This window comes from Salvelinus fontinalis, chromosome 7, assembly GCF_029448725.1.
Source record: "Salvelinus fontinalis isolate EN_2023a chromosome 7, ASM2944872v1, whole genome shotgun sequence".
Classification (NCBI taxonomy): domain Eukaryota; kingdom Metazoa; phylum Chordata; class Actinopteri; order Salmoniformes; family Salmonidae; genus Salvelinus; species Salvelinus fontinalis.
Window position 1 is genome coordinate 20,997,945 of NC_074671.1, and position 16,068 is coordinate 21,014,012.

Sequence of the window (16,068 nt, forward strand, 5' to 3'; positions counted from 1 at the left end):
CACCAGGGTCTTAACCTGACTGCAGTTCGGCATCGTAACCTGCTTCAGTGGGCAAATGCTCACTTTCGATGGCCACTGGCACTCTGGAGAAGTTTGCTCTTTAAGGATTAATCCCGGTTTCAATCAATCAATCAATCAATCAATTTTATTTTATATAGCCCTTCGTACATCAGATAATATCTCGAAGTGCTGTACAGAAACCCAGCCTAAAACCCCAAACAGCTAGAATGCAGGTGTAGAAGCACGGTGGCTAGGAAAAACTCCCTAGAAAGGCCAAAACCTAGGAAGAAACCTAGAGAGGAACCAGGCTATGAGGGGTGGCCAGTCCTCTTCTGGCTGTGCCGGGTGGAGATTATAACAGAACTATGCCAAGATGTTCAAAAATGTTCATAAATGACAAGCATGGTCAAATAATAATCAGGAATAAATCTCAGTTGGCTTTTCATAGCCGATCATTAAGAGTTGAAAACAGCAGGTCTGGGACAGGTAGGGGTTCCATAACCGCAGGCAGAAGAGTTGAAACTGGAATAGCAGCAAGGCCAGGCGGACTGGGGGCAGCAAGGAGTCACCACGGCCGGTAGTCCCGACGTATGGTCCTAGGGCTCAGGTCCTCCGAGAGAAAGAGAGAAGGAGAAAATTAGAGAGAGCCAAGATTTTCAAAATGTTCATAAATGACAAACATGGTCAAATAATAATCAGGAATAAATCTCAGTTGGCTTTTCATAGCCGATCATTAAGAGTTGAAAACAGCAGGTCTGGGACAGGTAGGGGTTTCGTAACCGCAGGCAGAAACAGTTGAAACTGGAATAGCAGCAAGGCCGGGCGGACTGGGGACAGCAAGGTGTCAGCATGCCCGGTAGTCCTGACGTATGGTCCTAGGGCTCAGGTTCTCAGAGAGAAAGAGAGAACGAGAGAATTAGAGAGAGCATACTTAAATTCACACAGGACACTGGATAAGACAGGAGAAGTATTCCAACTGACCCTAGCCCCCCGAAACATAAACTACTGCAGCATAAATACTGGAGGCTGAGACAGGAGCGGTCAGGAGACACTGTGGCCCCATCCGAAGAAACCCCCGGACAGGGCCAAACAGGAAGGATATAACCCCACCCACTCTGCCAAAGCACAGCCCCCACACCACTAGAGGGATATCCTCAACCACCAACTTACAATCCTGAGACAAGGCCGAGTATAGCCCACAAAGGTCTCCACCACAGCACAACCAAGGGGGGGCGCCAACCCAGTTTCAACTGTACCAGGCAGATGGCAGACAGCATGCATGGCGTCATGTGGGTTGCTGATGTGAACAGTGCCCCATGGTGGTGGGGGGGGTTATGGTATGGCCAGGCGTAAGCTATGAACAACAAACATATTTGCATTTTACCATGACGCGATCCTGAGGCCCATTGCCGTGCCATTCATCCGCCGCCATCACCTCATGTTTCAGCATGATAATGCACGGTACCATGTCACAAGGATCTGTACACAATTTCTGGAAGCTAAAAATGTCCCAGTTCTTCCATGGCCTGCACCAGACATGTCACCCATTGAGCATGTTTGGGATGCTCTGGATAGACATGCACAACTCACTTAGATAATACATTTGATGATACAGTGGTAACAATACATGGTTATAACATCTACAAAAAAGACAGAAATGACAAAGGGGTAGGTGTTTCCATTTTAAATTCAGAATCACATTCCTGTAAAGCTTAGAGAGGATCTTGTGTTGAATACTGTTGAAGTAATATGTCTACAGGTTCATCTGCCTCACCTAAAGCCCATTCTGGTGGGAACCTGCTGTAGACCACCAAGTGCTAACAGTCAGTATTTGGATAACGTGTGAAATGCTTGATAATGTATGTGATATCAACAGAGGTATATTTTCATGGTGATTTAAATATTGACTGGCTTTCATCAAGCTGCCCACTCAAGAAAAAACGTAACTGTTACCAGTGCCTGCAACCTGGTTCAGGTTATCAGTCAACCTGCCAGGGTAGTTACAAACAGCACAGGAATGAAATCATTAACATGTATTGATCACATCTTTACTAATGCTGCAGAAATTTGCTTTAAAGCAGTATCCAAATCCATCGTATGTAGTGATCACAATATAGTAGCCATATCTAGGAAAACCAAAGTTACAAAGGCTGGGCCTAATATAGTGTATAAGAGTTTTGTAGTGATTCCTATGTTGTTGATGTGTAAATACAGAAGATTGGCAAGCGTTCCGCAAATTGAGAAATCATGTGACTAAACTGAATAAAAAGAAGAAACTACACTATGAAACAAAGATATATGACAGGGTCTGATAACTTGGATGCACAATTACCGAGGATAGTAGTGGACAATATTGCCACTCCTTTTCCCCATATCTTCAATCTAAGGCTACTAGAAAATGTGTGCACTCAGGCCTGGAGGGAAGCAAAAGTAATTCTGCTTCACAGGAATAGTAAAGCCCCGTTATTGGCTCAAATAACCGACCAATCAGCCTGTTACCAACCCTTAGTAAACATTTTGATTTCTTTTTTTTGACCAGAGACAATGCTATTTTACTGTCAAAAAATTGACAACAGACTCAGCATGCTTATAGGGAAGGATATTCAACAAGCACGGCACATACACAAATTACTGATGATTGGCTGAGAGAAATTGATGATAAAAAGATTGTCGGTGCTGTTTTGTTAGACTTCCATGCGGCTTTAGACATTATCGATCATAGTCTGCTGATGGAAAAACGTATGTGTTATGGCTTTACACCCCCTGCTCTATTGTGGATAAAGAGTTTTGTCTATCAGAACACAGAGGATGTTCTTTAATGGAAGCCTCCAACATAATCCAGGTAGAATCAGGAATTCCCCAGGGCAGCTGTCTAGGCCCCTTACCTTTTACTAATGACACGCCACTGGCCTTGAGTAAGCCAGTGTGTCTATGTATGCGGATGACAACACTATACACGTCAGCTACTGCAGCTAGTGAAATCAGTGCAACACGTAACAAAGAGCTGCAGTTCGTTTCAGAATGGGTGGTAAGGAATAATATTTCAAAAACTAAAAGCATTGTATTTGGGAGAAATCATTCACTAAACCCTAAACCTCAACTAAATCTTGTAATAAATAATGTGGAAATTTAGCAATTTGAGGTGACTAAACTGTTTGGAGTAACACTGGATTGTAAACTGTCATGGTCAAAACATGTTGATGCAACAGTAGCTAAGATGGGGAGAAGTCTTTTTTTTTTTGGTATAGGGTTCCATGACTACATGGAACTCTATACCACATCAGCTAACTGATACAAGCAGTAGAATCAGATTTAAAAAATGGATACAGATACACCTTATGGAATAGCGGGGACTGTGAAGACACACACATAGGCACAGACACACATACACATGATAAGACACACACTACACACGTACACATCAGTTGTATTGTAAATATGTGATAGTGGAGTAGTGGCCTGAGGGAACACTACATTTATTGGGTAAAATGTTATGAAATGTAATGTCATGTAATCTTTTAAATTGTATATAACTGCCTTAATGCTGCTGGACCCTAAGAAGAGTAGCTGCTGCCTTGGCAGGAAGTAATGGGGATCCTAATAAATACAAATACAAACAGGAAAGTGTGTTCCAGTTCCCGACAAAATCCAGCAACTTCGCAAAGCCATTGAAGAGGAGTGGGACAACATTCCACAGGCCACAATCAACAGTCTGATCCACTCTATGTGAAGGAGATGTGTTGCACTGCATGAGGCAAATGGTGGTCACACCAGATACTGACTGGTTTTCTGATCCATGCCCCTAACTTTTTTTAAAGGTATCTGTGACCAAGAGCTGCATATCTGTATTTCCAGTCATGTGAAATCATTAGGGCCTAATGAATTTATGTCAATTGACTGATTTCCTTATATAAACTGTAACTCAGTAAAAATTTGGAAATTGTTGCATGTTGCATTTATATTTTTGTTCAGTGTATATTTGTCTTAGGGTAGCTTTAGTGTAGTTTAACTTCTTCCAGTGTGAAGTAATTGGTTGCTTGATAAACTATATTTTCAGAATTGCTTCCCCAACACTGGTGATTGTTAGTATTTCTTTCCCTGCCTGTGCTCTATACAATCTCACTGGTTCCATATATATAACCTTTTTTGGTCACTTTACCACAGTCACGTTTTACTCTTACCTCTTGACAAGCACCCCCCTGTGGATAGTAGGGGTACCCCCAGGGGTACTAGTACCCCCAGGTTGAAAACCACTACCCTGTATAGACCCTCATACACTTCATAGTAGCTCACAGAAGGAGAACACGCCAAGTCTTTGATAAAAATAAATTTGTGTGATTTTTTGGGGGTGTCTTTTTTTATTGAACATTTCTAGAGCGGTAGTGGTAAAAGTCACAGTCCATGCCAGGGTCGAGGTCTGGGGTAGGATAGGAGAAGAGGTTTAGAAGTAGTTGACCACCCTACGGATGGACTGGATGTTGGGGTTCTGGGCCTGCCACTCGTTGTGACTGCAGTAGTCTCCTCTCTCCACGATGTACATGCGGCCGCGGAAGTTAGGCTCCTCATACATCACCCAGCTACAGAAGGAAACACACACGGGTTAGAAATGGTCACACACCTGCTCACTTCACACACTTAGAGCAGATGGAATAACAGTAATGAGGAAACATCTAACATCAAGTTATAAAATCCAGAACTTCCCCTTTAATATTTAACTCCCTCCTGGAAAACAACTGTTGGGATCACAGGTGTGATTAGTGGTGTTAAAGTTATTTAGAAATTCAGAAGTGTCTATGATTTACCAGCTAGATCATTAGCATCTGTGTTCCAATTATGCGCCAACTTAATTAACACCATAACATATGCTAAAAGGTTGGATGTCTTGGCTCAACAAAAATAGATCCAAAAGTTGAATCACTATGAATTCATCTCTGCGTTTTGCCAATTGCTGTGTGTGACTGTTTTTGTGCGCCCCTGCATGTGTGTGTTTGTCAGTGCCTGTGTGTTTGTCAGTGCGTGTGTGTGTGATTGCAGTCTGAAACTTAGGCTAGAGGTGTACTACTTACGCTCCGTCTCCATAGACCTTGATGGAGTTAATGCAGTTCTTGCTGAGGCCACGGCTCTGCAGGAAGGGGCAGTCATCACAGATCTCCACACACTGGCCGGAGAAGTTACAGGCCTCGAACAGCTCCATTCTGTAGTGCTCACCGTGCTGCAGGACACAGGAGAGGATTGGAGTTGACACAAGTTTTTCAAGTCAAATATAGGAATACTGTTATAATGAAGAAGATGAGAGACAAGAAGAGAGGAGATTAAATTTGAGGTACGTTTACAAATTGACAACACTACACCCAAACTGTGCTTTGGTCATTCACCCCCCTTATTGATCTAAAGTATCTTTGAGTTAAAGCAGAAAATGTCTCTATAACTTCAACCTCTCCTCATCCTCACTAGCTATCCTCTTAACCCCTAACCCCTATCCTTTCGATTCTTAACCCTTAGCCCCATCTCTCACCATCTTGATGGGCTTACAGGAGCCCATGTGGTCGTTGTGGCTGTTCCAACGCTGGAACTCTGGGTATTCGCCGTGCTCCAGGATGTACTGCTGTCCCTTGAAGTCGGGGTGGTCGAAGCAGCAGAAGGCGCCGCTCTCCACACGGATGGAGTTGACGCGGTTCATGAAGCCACGGTCCTGGAAGTTATCGCAGTCGCCCCTGACCTCCAGCTGCCTGCCAGTGAAGCATTTTCCCTCGTAGAAGGTGATCTGTGATGGGTGGGTGGGTGGAGAGGAGGAGGAGGTTAACACCATAGTTCATTAGTTAGGGTGGGGAGTTGGAGGTAGGATAGTGTGGTATCCAACAAACCTGGGTTCAGATACTATAATCATTATAGATTCAGTGGGTTTGATTGAGCTTGCCTGTTGCAATGTAACCAATAAAATGTTGCAGAAGTGCAAACCCCACCCACCTGGCACTCCAGGCAGGTTAAAGCAAATGCTTAAAGTGTTTGAAAGATTTTAAATAATATTTGAACCTAAGTCCTGGTGGGATACAAACTCAATTGCTTAATTTAACTTTATTGCATCCAGTTCATGACTCAAAATGTAGTGAAATGGTCCAGAGCAAAGATTTTTGGATCCCAGGCTAGAGGCTGGACGGACAGGTGGATACTTTGTCACTGGAGTGTAGGTGTGGATTTGCATGTGTTGGCATGGTGTATGTAGTCAGTTCAGTATATAAATACATTTTGTCATGCAGCCTTGTGTCCATAGCACAGGAGTCTGGTGACACCTTAATTGGGGAGGATGGGTTCATGGTAATGACTGCAGCGGAATGGTATCAAATACATCAAACACTGTGTTTGATGCCATTTAATTTGCTCCGTTCCAGTCATTATTATGAGCCGTCCTCCCGTTAGCAGCCTCCACTGATCTGTACAGTATTTATGCTGAAGCCAACGATAGATGAATAGAATAGAAGACTAGAGTTGTCTTGCAGTTGGCTAGAAGTATGGATACAAGACTATGTTATGTCTACTCCTATTGGCCAGCCACCAACTAATTATCCCTACCTGCCATTGATAGTTTATTCAAAATAAAATAAATAAAAACAATTTTCCTAGACCTTGCTTGCTCTTTTAGATATATCTATAACACAAGATTGACGGTAGAACTAGAAGCAGAATCAGAATGCACTTGATACTTTCTCCAAATATTCACGATACAATATGACATTCATTCGCTTTCAACTCCTGTAACAGATTTAACTGTATTTCTCCCAGCAAGACAAACTGAGTAATTGCTCTGATTAGAATAACCTCTAAATCTAAAAATGTTCACCAGGGATTGCCTCCACATTTTATTGAGTGTTGAATTGAAAAAAACAAAAACACCTATTTGTTGAATACCTAACCTCATGATGGTATGAGAAAAGTACATGTTCCACTTCCAAACAAATGTTATCACACCTGCACTAAATACCTGTAAATGCATACACTCCCAAACCTATGTGTTTATTGACTGGAGTTCTCTCTAACCAGGCAGTCCCATTGAGGTCGGAAGAACTCTTTTCCAAGGGAGCCCTGTTCAGTCAGTTATGTCCCAGTGTTAGCCAACCTGATGCTGTGTGAATGCGGGTTGACCCAGATGCTGCTTACCTTTCCAGAATACTGCGACATTTTCCACTGGATACTGTCCAACCTGGCCCACAAGTAAGAAAGTGTAACAGTAAAAAAGTTGGACACCCCAATATATACGGCGGGGCGCGTGCCCGGCAGTATCGCGAGGCTTGCCGCACAAAGGACACACAATGGGGGATTTAGGGCTTTCGCTGGGTGAGCACTTTCCCCTTCAACTCTTGGCACTGCTGATTCTGGGCTTTGGCTGCAGCGGGACTGAACAGGAGACAAACAAAGGAATCTGCTTGGCCGGGGCTTTGTGCACGCCGTTTTGCCCATGCTATGCTTCTCTTATGCTCAAGTTGAATGGGGCCTGGCATGCCCGTACAGTGAGCGAGACAGAGAGAAATGTGTGTGTGTGTCAGAGTGTGTGTGTGTGGTGGGATCGTGGTTACCATGGCAACCATGTGATGGAGAAGAGCGCGTGCAGAGCTACAACAAAGACTTGGTATTCTCTTTCCCTCTTCACACACTATGACCTGCCATTGTTCATATACACACAGAGTGTCACAGCCATATTTAGACGACCTCTGACCTCTGAAGTACTAGAACTGGCAGTGTCATTATATTTGAAGTGTGGGGGACATTTGAATAGATTATCAGGAGATAGAATACCGTTTCAAATCTTTTATGATTTTTATGGCTGTTATGCCAATAATGTATTGGGCATGTAAATATTGTTATCAAAAAGGTGCAAAAACTGTATGTTCGTGTCAAAACTATCTCTGTACATTCAAGTGAGAAATATAGAATTATACTGACTCTTTAATGTCATTAAATAATGCTTTTCACCTTTAAAAACACCCATTGGGATGTTGCAATATCCTGAAGAGCTTAAAGCCCTGTAAGATAGCAGAGAGAATGTAAAGAGATCTCCTGACATACAACACGCAGTGCATTATGGTATTGGATTACTACCCTTGAATCCTGAGGACCTCTATCGATCGACTACACATCCATTAGAGGATGTTAAGCCCTTTTTAGTCTCTCTCTTTCTCTCTCTCTCTCTCTCTCTCCCTCTCTCTCTCAGCGCCCCATTAATTACATGGGGTACATAATGTCTGGAATGAGCATTATGATGCATTTACATGACACTTCAAAATTAACATTAACATAACATGGGAAGTATTTAAATAATGCTATGTAACTGAATGTCTAAAATTAGAACAAAATTCAAAAGGTTGGCTCAACTTTCTAAATACATGGCTCTACTTTAGACTGTTGACATGTAGCCCAGGGAGAATTGGATAGGTATAACCAATATGGTAGAATCTCCTCCTTGCCCTCTAATAAGCTAGGTTTTAAAAAGGTTGAAAGGTTATGCGTGATGATGTAGTACACATGAAAATAACTTTTGCAGATAAATTCTCATGTACCGAATAAAAAATAGTTAAATGGGTTTCCATCGCTTTTTCAACTCTAATGATGGTTTTGTCACAAAAAATGTATAGCATTATATAGTGAATGTGCCCACTTTGGTCTTGGCACGTGCTCGCTAGCCAACAGCTCACAGATACAGTGCGGGTATAGCCTACATGATGAGATCATATTTTTAATTGTCAAACGGCAGCCAAGCATCGACCATCATGTCACCAGAATACTACTCTTGATATTTATTGGAAAGAAGCATTAAGCTCATCATCATGTGTAATGTATTGATGTGACCTACTGATATGACGTCACCACCACTCATTGTCGTGCCATTCATCTGCCTCCATCACCTCATGTTTCAGCATGATAATGCACGATGTTGCAAGGATCTGTACACAATTCCTGGAAGCTGAAAATGTCCCAGTTCTCCCATGGCCTGCATACTCACCAGATATGTTACCCATTGAGCATGTTTGGTTTGCTCTGGATCGACATGTACGACAGCGTGTTCCAGTTCCCGCCAATTTCCAGCAACTTCACATAGGCATTGAAGAGGAGTCGGACAACATTCCACAGGCCACAATCAACAGCCTGATCAACTCTATACAAAGAAGATGTGTCGCGCTGCACGAGGCAAATGGTGGTCACACCAAATACTGACTGGTTTTCTGATTCATGACCCTACTTTTTTTTAAGGTATCTGTGACCAATCCATAGATTAATTTAATTAATATATTTTAAATGGTTGCATGTTACATTTATATTTTTGTTCAGTGTAGATGAGACCACATGGGAAATGCTGAAAGCCAAGAAAATCAGGTGCCGTTCATCACAGACTGATAAAAAGCTATATCCATACTCATCAAGCGAGCCAATACCAGTGAAAAGGGTTTTCACATGCCAAATAAAGATAGTGTGTGTGTGTGCTGCGCTTGCCTGAGTTCACTGTGATACAGTTGAAGTCGGAAGTTTACATACACTTAGGTTGGAGTTATTAAAACTCGTTTTTCGACCACTCCACAAATTTCTTGTTAACAAACTATCATTTTTTGCAAGTCGGTTAAGACATTTTCCCACAAATCTTTCCAACAATTGTTGGACAGACAATTGTACAGACAGATTATTTCACTTATAATTCACTGTATCACAATTCCAGTGGGTCAGAAGTTTACATACACTAAGTTGACTGTGCCTTTAAACAGCGTTGAAAATTCCAGAAAATTATGTAATGGCTTTAGAAGCTTCTGATAGGCTAATTGACATCAGTTGAGTCAATTGGAGGTGTACCTGTGGATGTATTTCAAGGCCTACCTTCAAACTCAGTGAAAATTTTAAAAATCAGCCAAGACCTCAGAAAAACAAATTGTAGATCTTCACAAGTCTGGTTCATCCTTGGGAGCAACTTCCAAACGCCTGAAGGTACCACGTTCATCTGTACAAACAATAGTACGCAAGTATAAACACCATGGGACCACGCAGCCGTCATACCGCTCAGGAAGGAGACGGGTTCTGTCTCCTAGAGATGAACGTAGTTTGGTGCGAAAAGTGCAAATCAATCCCATAAAAACAGAAAAGGACCTTGTGAAGATGCTGTAGAAAACAGGTACAAAAGTATCTATATCCACAGTAAAATGAGTCCTATATTGACATAACCTGAAAGGCCGTTCAGCAAGGAAGAAGGCACTGCTCCAAAACCACCATAAAAAAGCCAGACTACGGTTTGCAACTGCACAAAGATCGTACTTTTTGGAGAAATGTCCTCTGGTCTGATGAAACAAAAATATAACTATTTTGCCATAATGACCATTGTTATGTTTGGAGGAAAAAGGGGGCAGCTTGCAAGCTGAAGAACACCATCCCAACCGTGAAGCACGGGGGTGGCAGCATCATGTTGTGGGGGTGCTTTGCTGCAGGAGGGACTGGTGCACTTCACAAAATAGATGGCATCATGAGAAAAGAAAATTATGTGGATATATTGAAGCAACATCTCAAGACATCAGTCAGCAAGTTAAAGCTTGGTCGCAAATGGATCTTCCAAATGGACAATGATCCCAAGCATACTTCCAAAGTTGGGAAGATGGTATAAGGACAACAAAGTCAAGGTATTGGTGTGGCCATCAGAAAGCCCTGACCTCAATCCTATAGAAAATTTGTGGGCAGAACTGAAAAAGTGCGCGCGAGCAAGGAGGCCTACAAACCTGACTCAGTTACACCAGCTCTGTCAGGAGGAATGGGCCAAAATTCACCCAACTTATTGTGGGAAGCTTGTGGAAGAATACCCAAAACGTTTGACCCACGTTAAACAATTTAAAGGCAATGCTACCAAATACTAATTTAGTGTATGTAAACTTTTGACCCACTGGGAATGTGATGAAAGAAATTAAAGCTGAAATCATTATCTCTACTATTATTCTGACATTTCACATTCTTAAAATAGAGTGGTGATCCTAACTGACCTAAGACAGGGAATTTTTACTATGATTAAATGTCAGAAATAGTGCAAAACTGAGTTTAAATGTATTTGGCTAAGGTGTCTGTAAACTTCCGACTTCAACTGTATGTGGACCCGGAGAGCCGTTGCTAGGGAAAGAGACTGCCATTAAATTGGGTGTGCTAAAAGTGGGTGTGAACATAGCAGCAGTGCCAGATGTAAAAGTGCAGATAAAACAGCAGTAGCCCAAGTTGTTGGAAGGGGTGGGAAAGCTCAACACAAACCAGACCAACCTACATGTAGATAAAAACGTGACAACAGTAGCACAGGCTCTTTGGCATGTACCATTCCACCTGAGAGGAGCTGTGGAGAAAATGATAGAGAAACTACAAAACATGGACTTAACGGAGAGAGTAGATGGTGGATGAATCCAGTAGCGGTGGTGCCAAAACCGGACGGAGACATAAGACTGTGTCTGGACATGAGACAAGCAACATAGCAATCATACGTGGCATGTACCCAATCGCCAGAGTAGATTAACTTTTGCAAGGAATGAATGGGTTTGTCATGTTCAGTAAACTGGATCTTAATGGAGCTAACACCAGAGTCAAGCGGCATAACGTTTGCAGTGCATAGTGGGATATACAGGTATAAAAAACTCATATTCAGTATCAACATGAAATAACAACACTGGCAGGCACAGAGGGGATGAAGAACATATTGGATGACATCATCGTCCACGCCACAGATCAGGAGACCCATGACCAGTGGCTACATGTTGTCCTCAACAGGCTGGAGAGCTGTGGACTGACTCTCAACTCAGGTAAACATGGACGAGTTGGTGTTTATGGGCATGCTACTCTCAGAGAAGGGCATCGGTCCCACAGCTGAGGGTGAGAGCAGCGGTCGAGTCCAGGGAGCCATCGGTCCCACAGCTGAGGGTGAGAGCAGCGGTCGAGTCCAGGGAGCCATCGGTCCCACAGCTGAGGGTGAGAGCAGCGGTCGAGTCCAGGGAGCCATCGGTCTCACAGCTGAGGGTGAGAGCAGGGGTCGAGTCCAGGGAGCCATCGGTCCCACAGCTGAGGGTGAGAGCAGCGGTCGAGTCCAGGGAGCCATCGGTCCCACAGCTGAGGGTGAGAGCAGCGGTCGAGTCCAGGGAGCCATCGGTCCCACAGCTGAGGGTGAGAGCAGCGGTCGAGTCCAGGGAGCCATCGGTCCCACAGCTGAGGGTGAGAGCAGCGGTCGAGTCCAGGGAGCCATCGGTCCCACAGCTGAGGGTGAGAGCAGCGGTCGAGTCCAGGGAGCCATCGGTCCCACAGCTGAGGGTGAGAGCAGCGGTCGAGTCCAGGGAGCCATCGGTCCCACAGCTGAGGGTGAGAGCAGCGGTCGAGTCCAGGGAGCCATCGGTCCCACAGCTGAGGGTGAGAGCAGCGGTCGAGTCCAGGGAGCCATCGGTCCCACAGCTGAGGGTGAGACCAGCGGTCGAGTCCAGGGAGCCATCGGTCCTACAGCTGAGGGTGAGAGCAGCGGTCGAGTCCAGGGAACCATCGGTCCCACAGCTGAGGGTGAGAGCAGCGGTCGAGTCCAGGGAGCCATCGGTCCTACAGCTGAGGTTGAGAGCAGCGGTCGAGTCCAGGGAGCCATCGGTCCCACAGCTGAGGGTGAGAGCAGCGGTCGAGTCCAGGGAGCCATCGGTCCTACAGCTGAGGGTGAGAGCAGCGGTCGAGTCCAGGGAGCCATCGGTCCCACAGCTGAGGGTGATACCAGCGGTCGAGCCCAGGGAGCCATCGGTCCTACAGCTGAGGGTGAGAGCAGCGGTCGAGTCCAGGGAGCCATCGGTCCTACAGCTGAGGGTGAGAGCAGCGGTCGAGTCCAGGGATAAAAGGTTCGTACCTTTCTAGTCTTAGGTAGGTTCATTCCCGGCTCTCTATAGTGTCAGAGCCTCTGCGGAAGTTGACCAAGAAGGACACAACATTCCAGTTCGGACCGGAACAGAAGACGCCGTTTCAGACATTAAAAGAGAAACCCAGGAGCGGTGCTTGAGCAAGAACAACACAGCGCAATGGTTCCAGTCTGTTATGTGAGCAGGAGTCTGACAGAGTGGGAACGCAGATATTCACAGATTGAGTGTGAGGCCCTTGCATTGGTTTGGACTTGTGAAAAGCTACACCCGTATGTATACGGCAGGGAATTTGATTTAGTGACTGATCACAAGGCGTTAAAAGCTATTTACAGTCTTCACTCAAAGCCATGCACTCGCGTCGAACAGTGGGTGCTGAGGCTCCAACCTTATGACTTTTGTGTTGTCCACATACCAGGGAAAAGCAACATCGGTGACCCTCTGTCTTGTCTACTCAGAGTGACTGCAGTGAAAGAATCACACACACATGGAGCAGAGGAGTATGTGAGATTTATAGCTGTGAACGCAACTCCAAGTGCAATGACCACAAGGGAAGTGGAAGTGGAGGAAGCATTGGCTACAGATGAAGCGCTAAGAGGGGTGAGAAATGCTATTCAGACTGGGTGTTAGGAGACATGCCACACAAATGCACCTATAGCAAATGAACTGTGTGTAATTGGACAGTTAGTCCTAAGGGGAAAAACATTGTTTTGCCCCATGTAGCCTTAGCTCACGAGGGACATTAGAGCATTAGAAGTACAACACTTCTCAGGAGTAAAGTAGGGTGGCTGGGCAGGGACAAGGCCGCAGAGAGACATGTCAAGTCATGTCATGGTTGCCAGATTGTAACACGACCAGATGTGCCAGAACCCGTGAGACCCACGCACTACCTGACGGGCTGTGGCAGGATGTCGCCACTGACCTATTGGGTCCACTACCAACAGGACACAGGTTTCTGTACAGGTAAAGAATAAGTGTTGTGTATGTCAGGTTGACTGAAATTTATATCGAATTACAACGGGTGGGTCTAATCCTGGACGCTGATTGGTTAAAACCAACAATACATCATCCAAACACTGGCTTCTCAGCATTATCACTGAAGTAAAGGGGGGGGTGGGGTGGGGGGGGGGGGTGTTGTGTATTGATGTGACGTACTGATATGACGTCACCACGTCCGTATACAATGCAGAGTTCTTGTTACACCGACAGTCTTGGGGTAAAGACATGTGGAAGTTTACCTCTGAGTCCGGTTGATTCAATTCAGAGTAATAACCTAATTAGCACAAGTTGCAAGTGTAGGATTGGACACAGTGCACTTTCCCCACCCTGTGCCGTTCATTAGGAAAAACGAGAATGTATGCAGCAACCTTAGAATAACTGCTCAAACTCCCAGGTTTACTTCTGTATGCGTTTGTTTAATGTCGAACGAACAAATTATCTGTAAGGCATTTATAAAACTGTACTGTTTGTGTTTCCATCACAGCTGTTGTGATTTAAAAAAATATATAGTATGACTTTAGAAAATAAAACGTGGGCAGGATTTTTTTGCCATATTAGATCCATTCCTTTTTGATCTCCCCAAGTACCTAGAGCAGGAATGGGAAATAACCTTCTGTAGGCCCGCGGACCAATAACAAAAATATATACACTACCGTTCAAAAGTTTGGGGTCACTTAGAAATGTCCTTGTTTTTAAAAGAAAATCACATTTTTTGTCCATAACATCAAATTGATCAGAAATACAGTGCAGACATTGTTAATGTTGTAAATGACTATTGTAGCTGGAAACTATTTTTTAATGAAACATCTACATTATCAGCAACCATCACTCCTGTGTTCCAATGGCACGTTGTGTTAGCTAATCCAAGTTTATCATTTTAAAAGGCTAATTGATTGTTAGAAAACCCTTTTGCAATTATGTTAGCACAGCTGAAAACTGTTGTCCTGATTAAAGAAGCAATAAAATGAGCCTTCTTCAGACTAGTTGAGTATCTGGAGCATCAGCATTTGTGGGTTCGATTACAGGTTCAAAATGGCTAGAAACAAAGAACTTTCTTCTGAACTTGTCAGTCTTTTCTTGTTATGAGAAAAGAAGGCTATTCCATGCGAGATATTGCCAAGAAACTGAAGATCTTGTACAAAGCTGTGTACTACTCCCTTCACAGAACAGCGCAAACTGGCTCTAACCAGAATAGAAAGAGGAGTGGGAGGCCCCGGTGCACAACTGAGCAAGAGGACAAGTACATTAGAGTGTCTAGTTTGAGAAACAGACGCCTCACAAGTCCTCAACTTGCAGCTTCATTAAATAAACTCAGCAAAAAAAGAAATGACCTTTTTCAGGTCCCTGTCTTTCAAAGATAATTTGTCAAAATTACAAATAACTTCACATATCTTCATTGTAAAGGGTTTAAACACTGTTTCCCATGCTTGTTCAATGAACCATAAACAATTAATGAACATGCACCTGTGGAACGGTCGTTAAGACACTAACAGCTTACAGACGGTAGGCAATTAAGGTCACAGTTATGAAAACTTAGGACACTACAGAGGCCTTTCTACTGACTCTGAAAATGTTATTTTAATGGACACATTTTTTTAAAAACTTTTCTTTCAAAAACAAGTACATTTCTAAGTGACCCCGAACTTTTGAACGGTAGTGTATATACTGTATATATTTATTTTTTTGCGGGGGGTTGGGATTGTTTCTGGACAAGCCTCTGTCTCCGACAATGAAATTCATGTATTCTATGGATGAAAGAACAGCTAGAAGTGAATTGTGAATCCTATAATTAGAAACCATCTCCAACTGGCTAATAGAGATGAATATAATGAGTAGTAGATCTCTCGTGGACACATATTATTCCAACCCACCAGGTTTCCATTTCTCCTTGGTAACGTTAATTATCACGCCCCCCCCCTCCCTCTGAGAGCTGGCGAGAGTGAATGTGTGGAGCAGTGTGATGGCACATACTGTTTCCCTGACTGAGTGGCAACATCAGCGTTTTGACAGGTTCTGAGGTAGAGGAGCCAACTGGAAGTAGAATACTGAATCCCTTATCTCTGGTAAGGGAAAAGATATATCATATACTATATGAATTATATAATGTATCAAAACACTCGTGTGTATTCTGATAATTTGTATAAAACAAAAAAAACATCACATTTTGAGAAATAAGAAAATCAAACTCTAG

The 16,068-nt window shown here is 43.7% G+C and overlaps 1 protein-coding gene across 1 annotated transcript; it reads right to left on the bottom strand.

Annotated features, from left to right (window-relative positions):
- Positions 1–1,533: 1,533 nt before the first annotated feature.
- Positions 1,534–7,462, bottom strand: LOC129859194 (gamma-crystallin N-A-like). Its single transcript, XM_055928645.1, has 4 exons — positions 7,156–7,462; positions 5,516–5,764; positions 5,067–5,212; positions 1,534–4,577 (listed from the first exon to the last, which is right to left on the bottom strand). The coding sequence occupies exons 1-4, from the start codon at positions 7,453–7,455 to the stop codon at positions 4,442–4,444; spliced, it is 831 nt and encodes a 276-aa protein (XP_055784620.1). The 5' UTR covers positions 7,456–7,462; the 3' UTR covers positions 1,534–4,441.
- Positions 7,463–16,068: the final 8,606 nt, after the last annotated feature.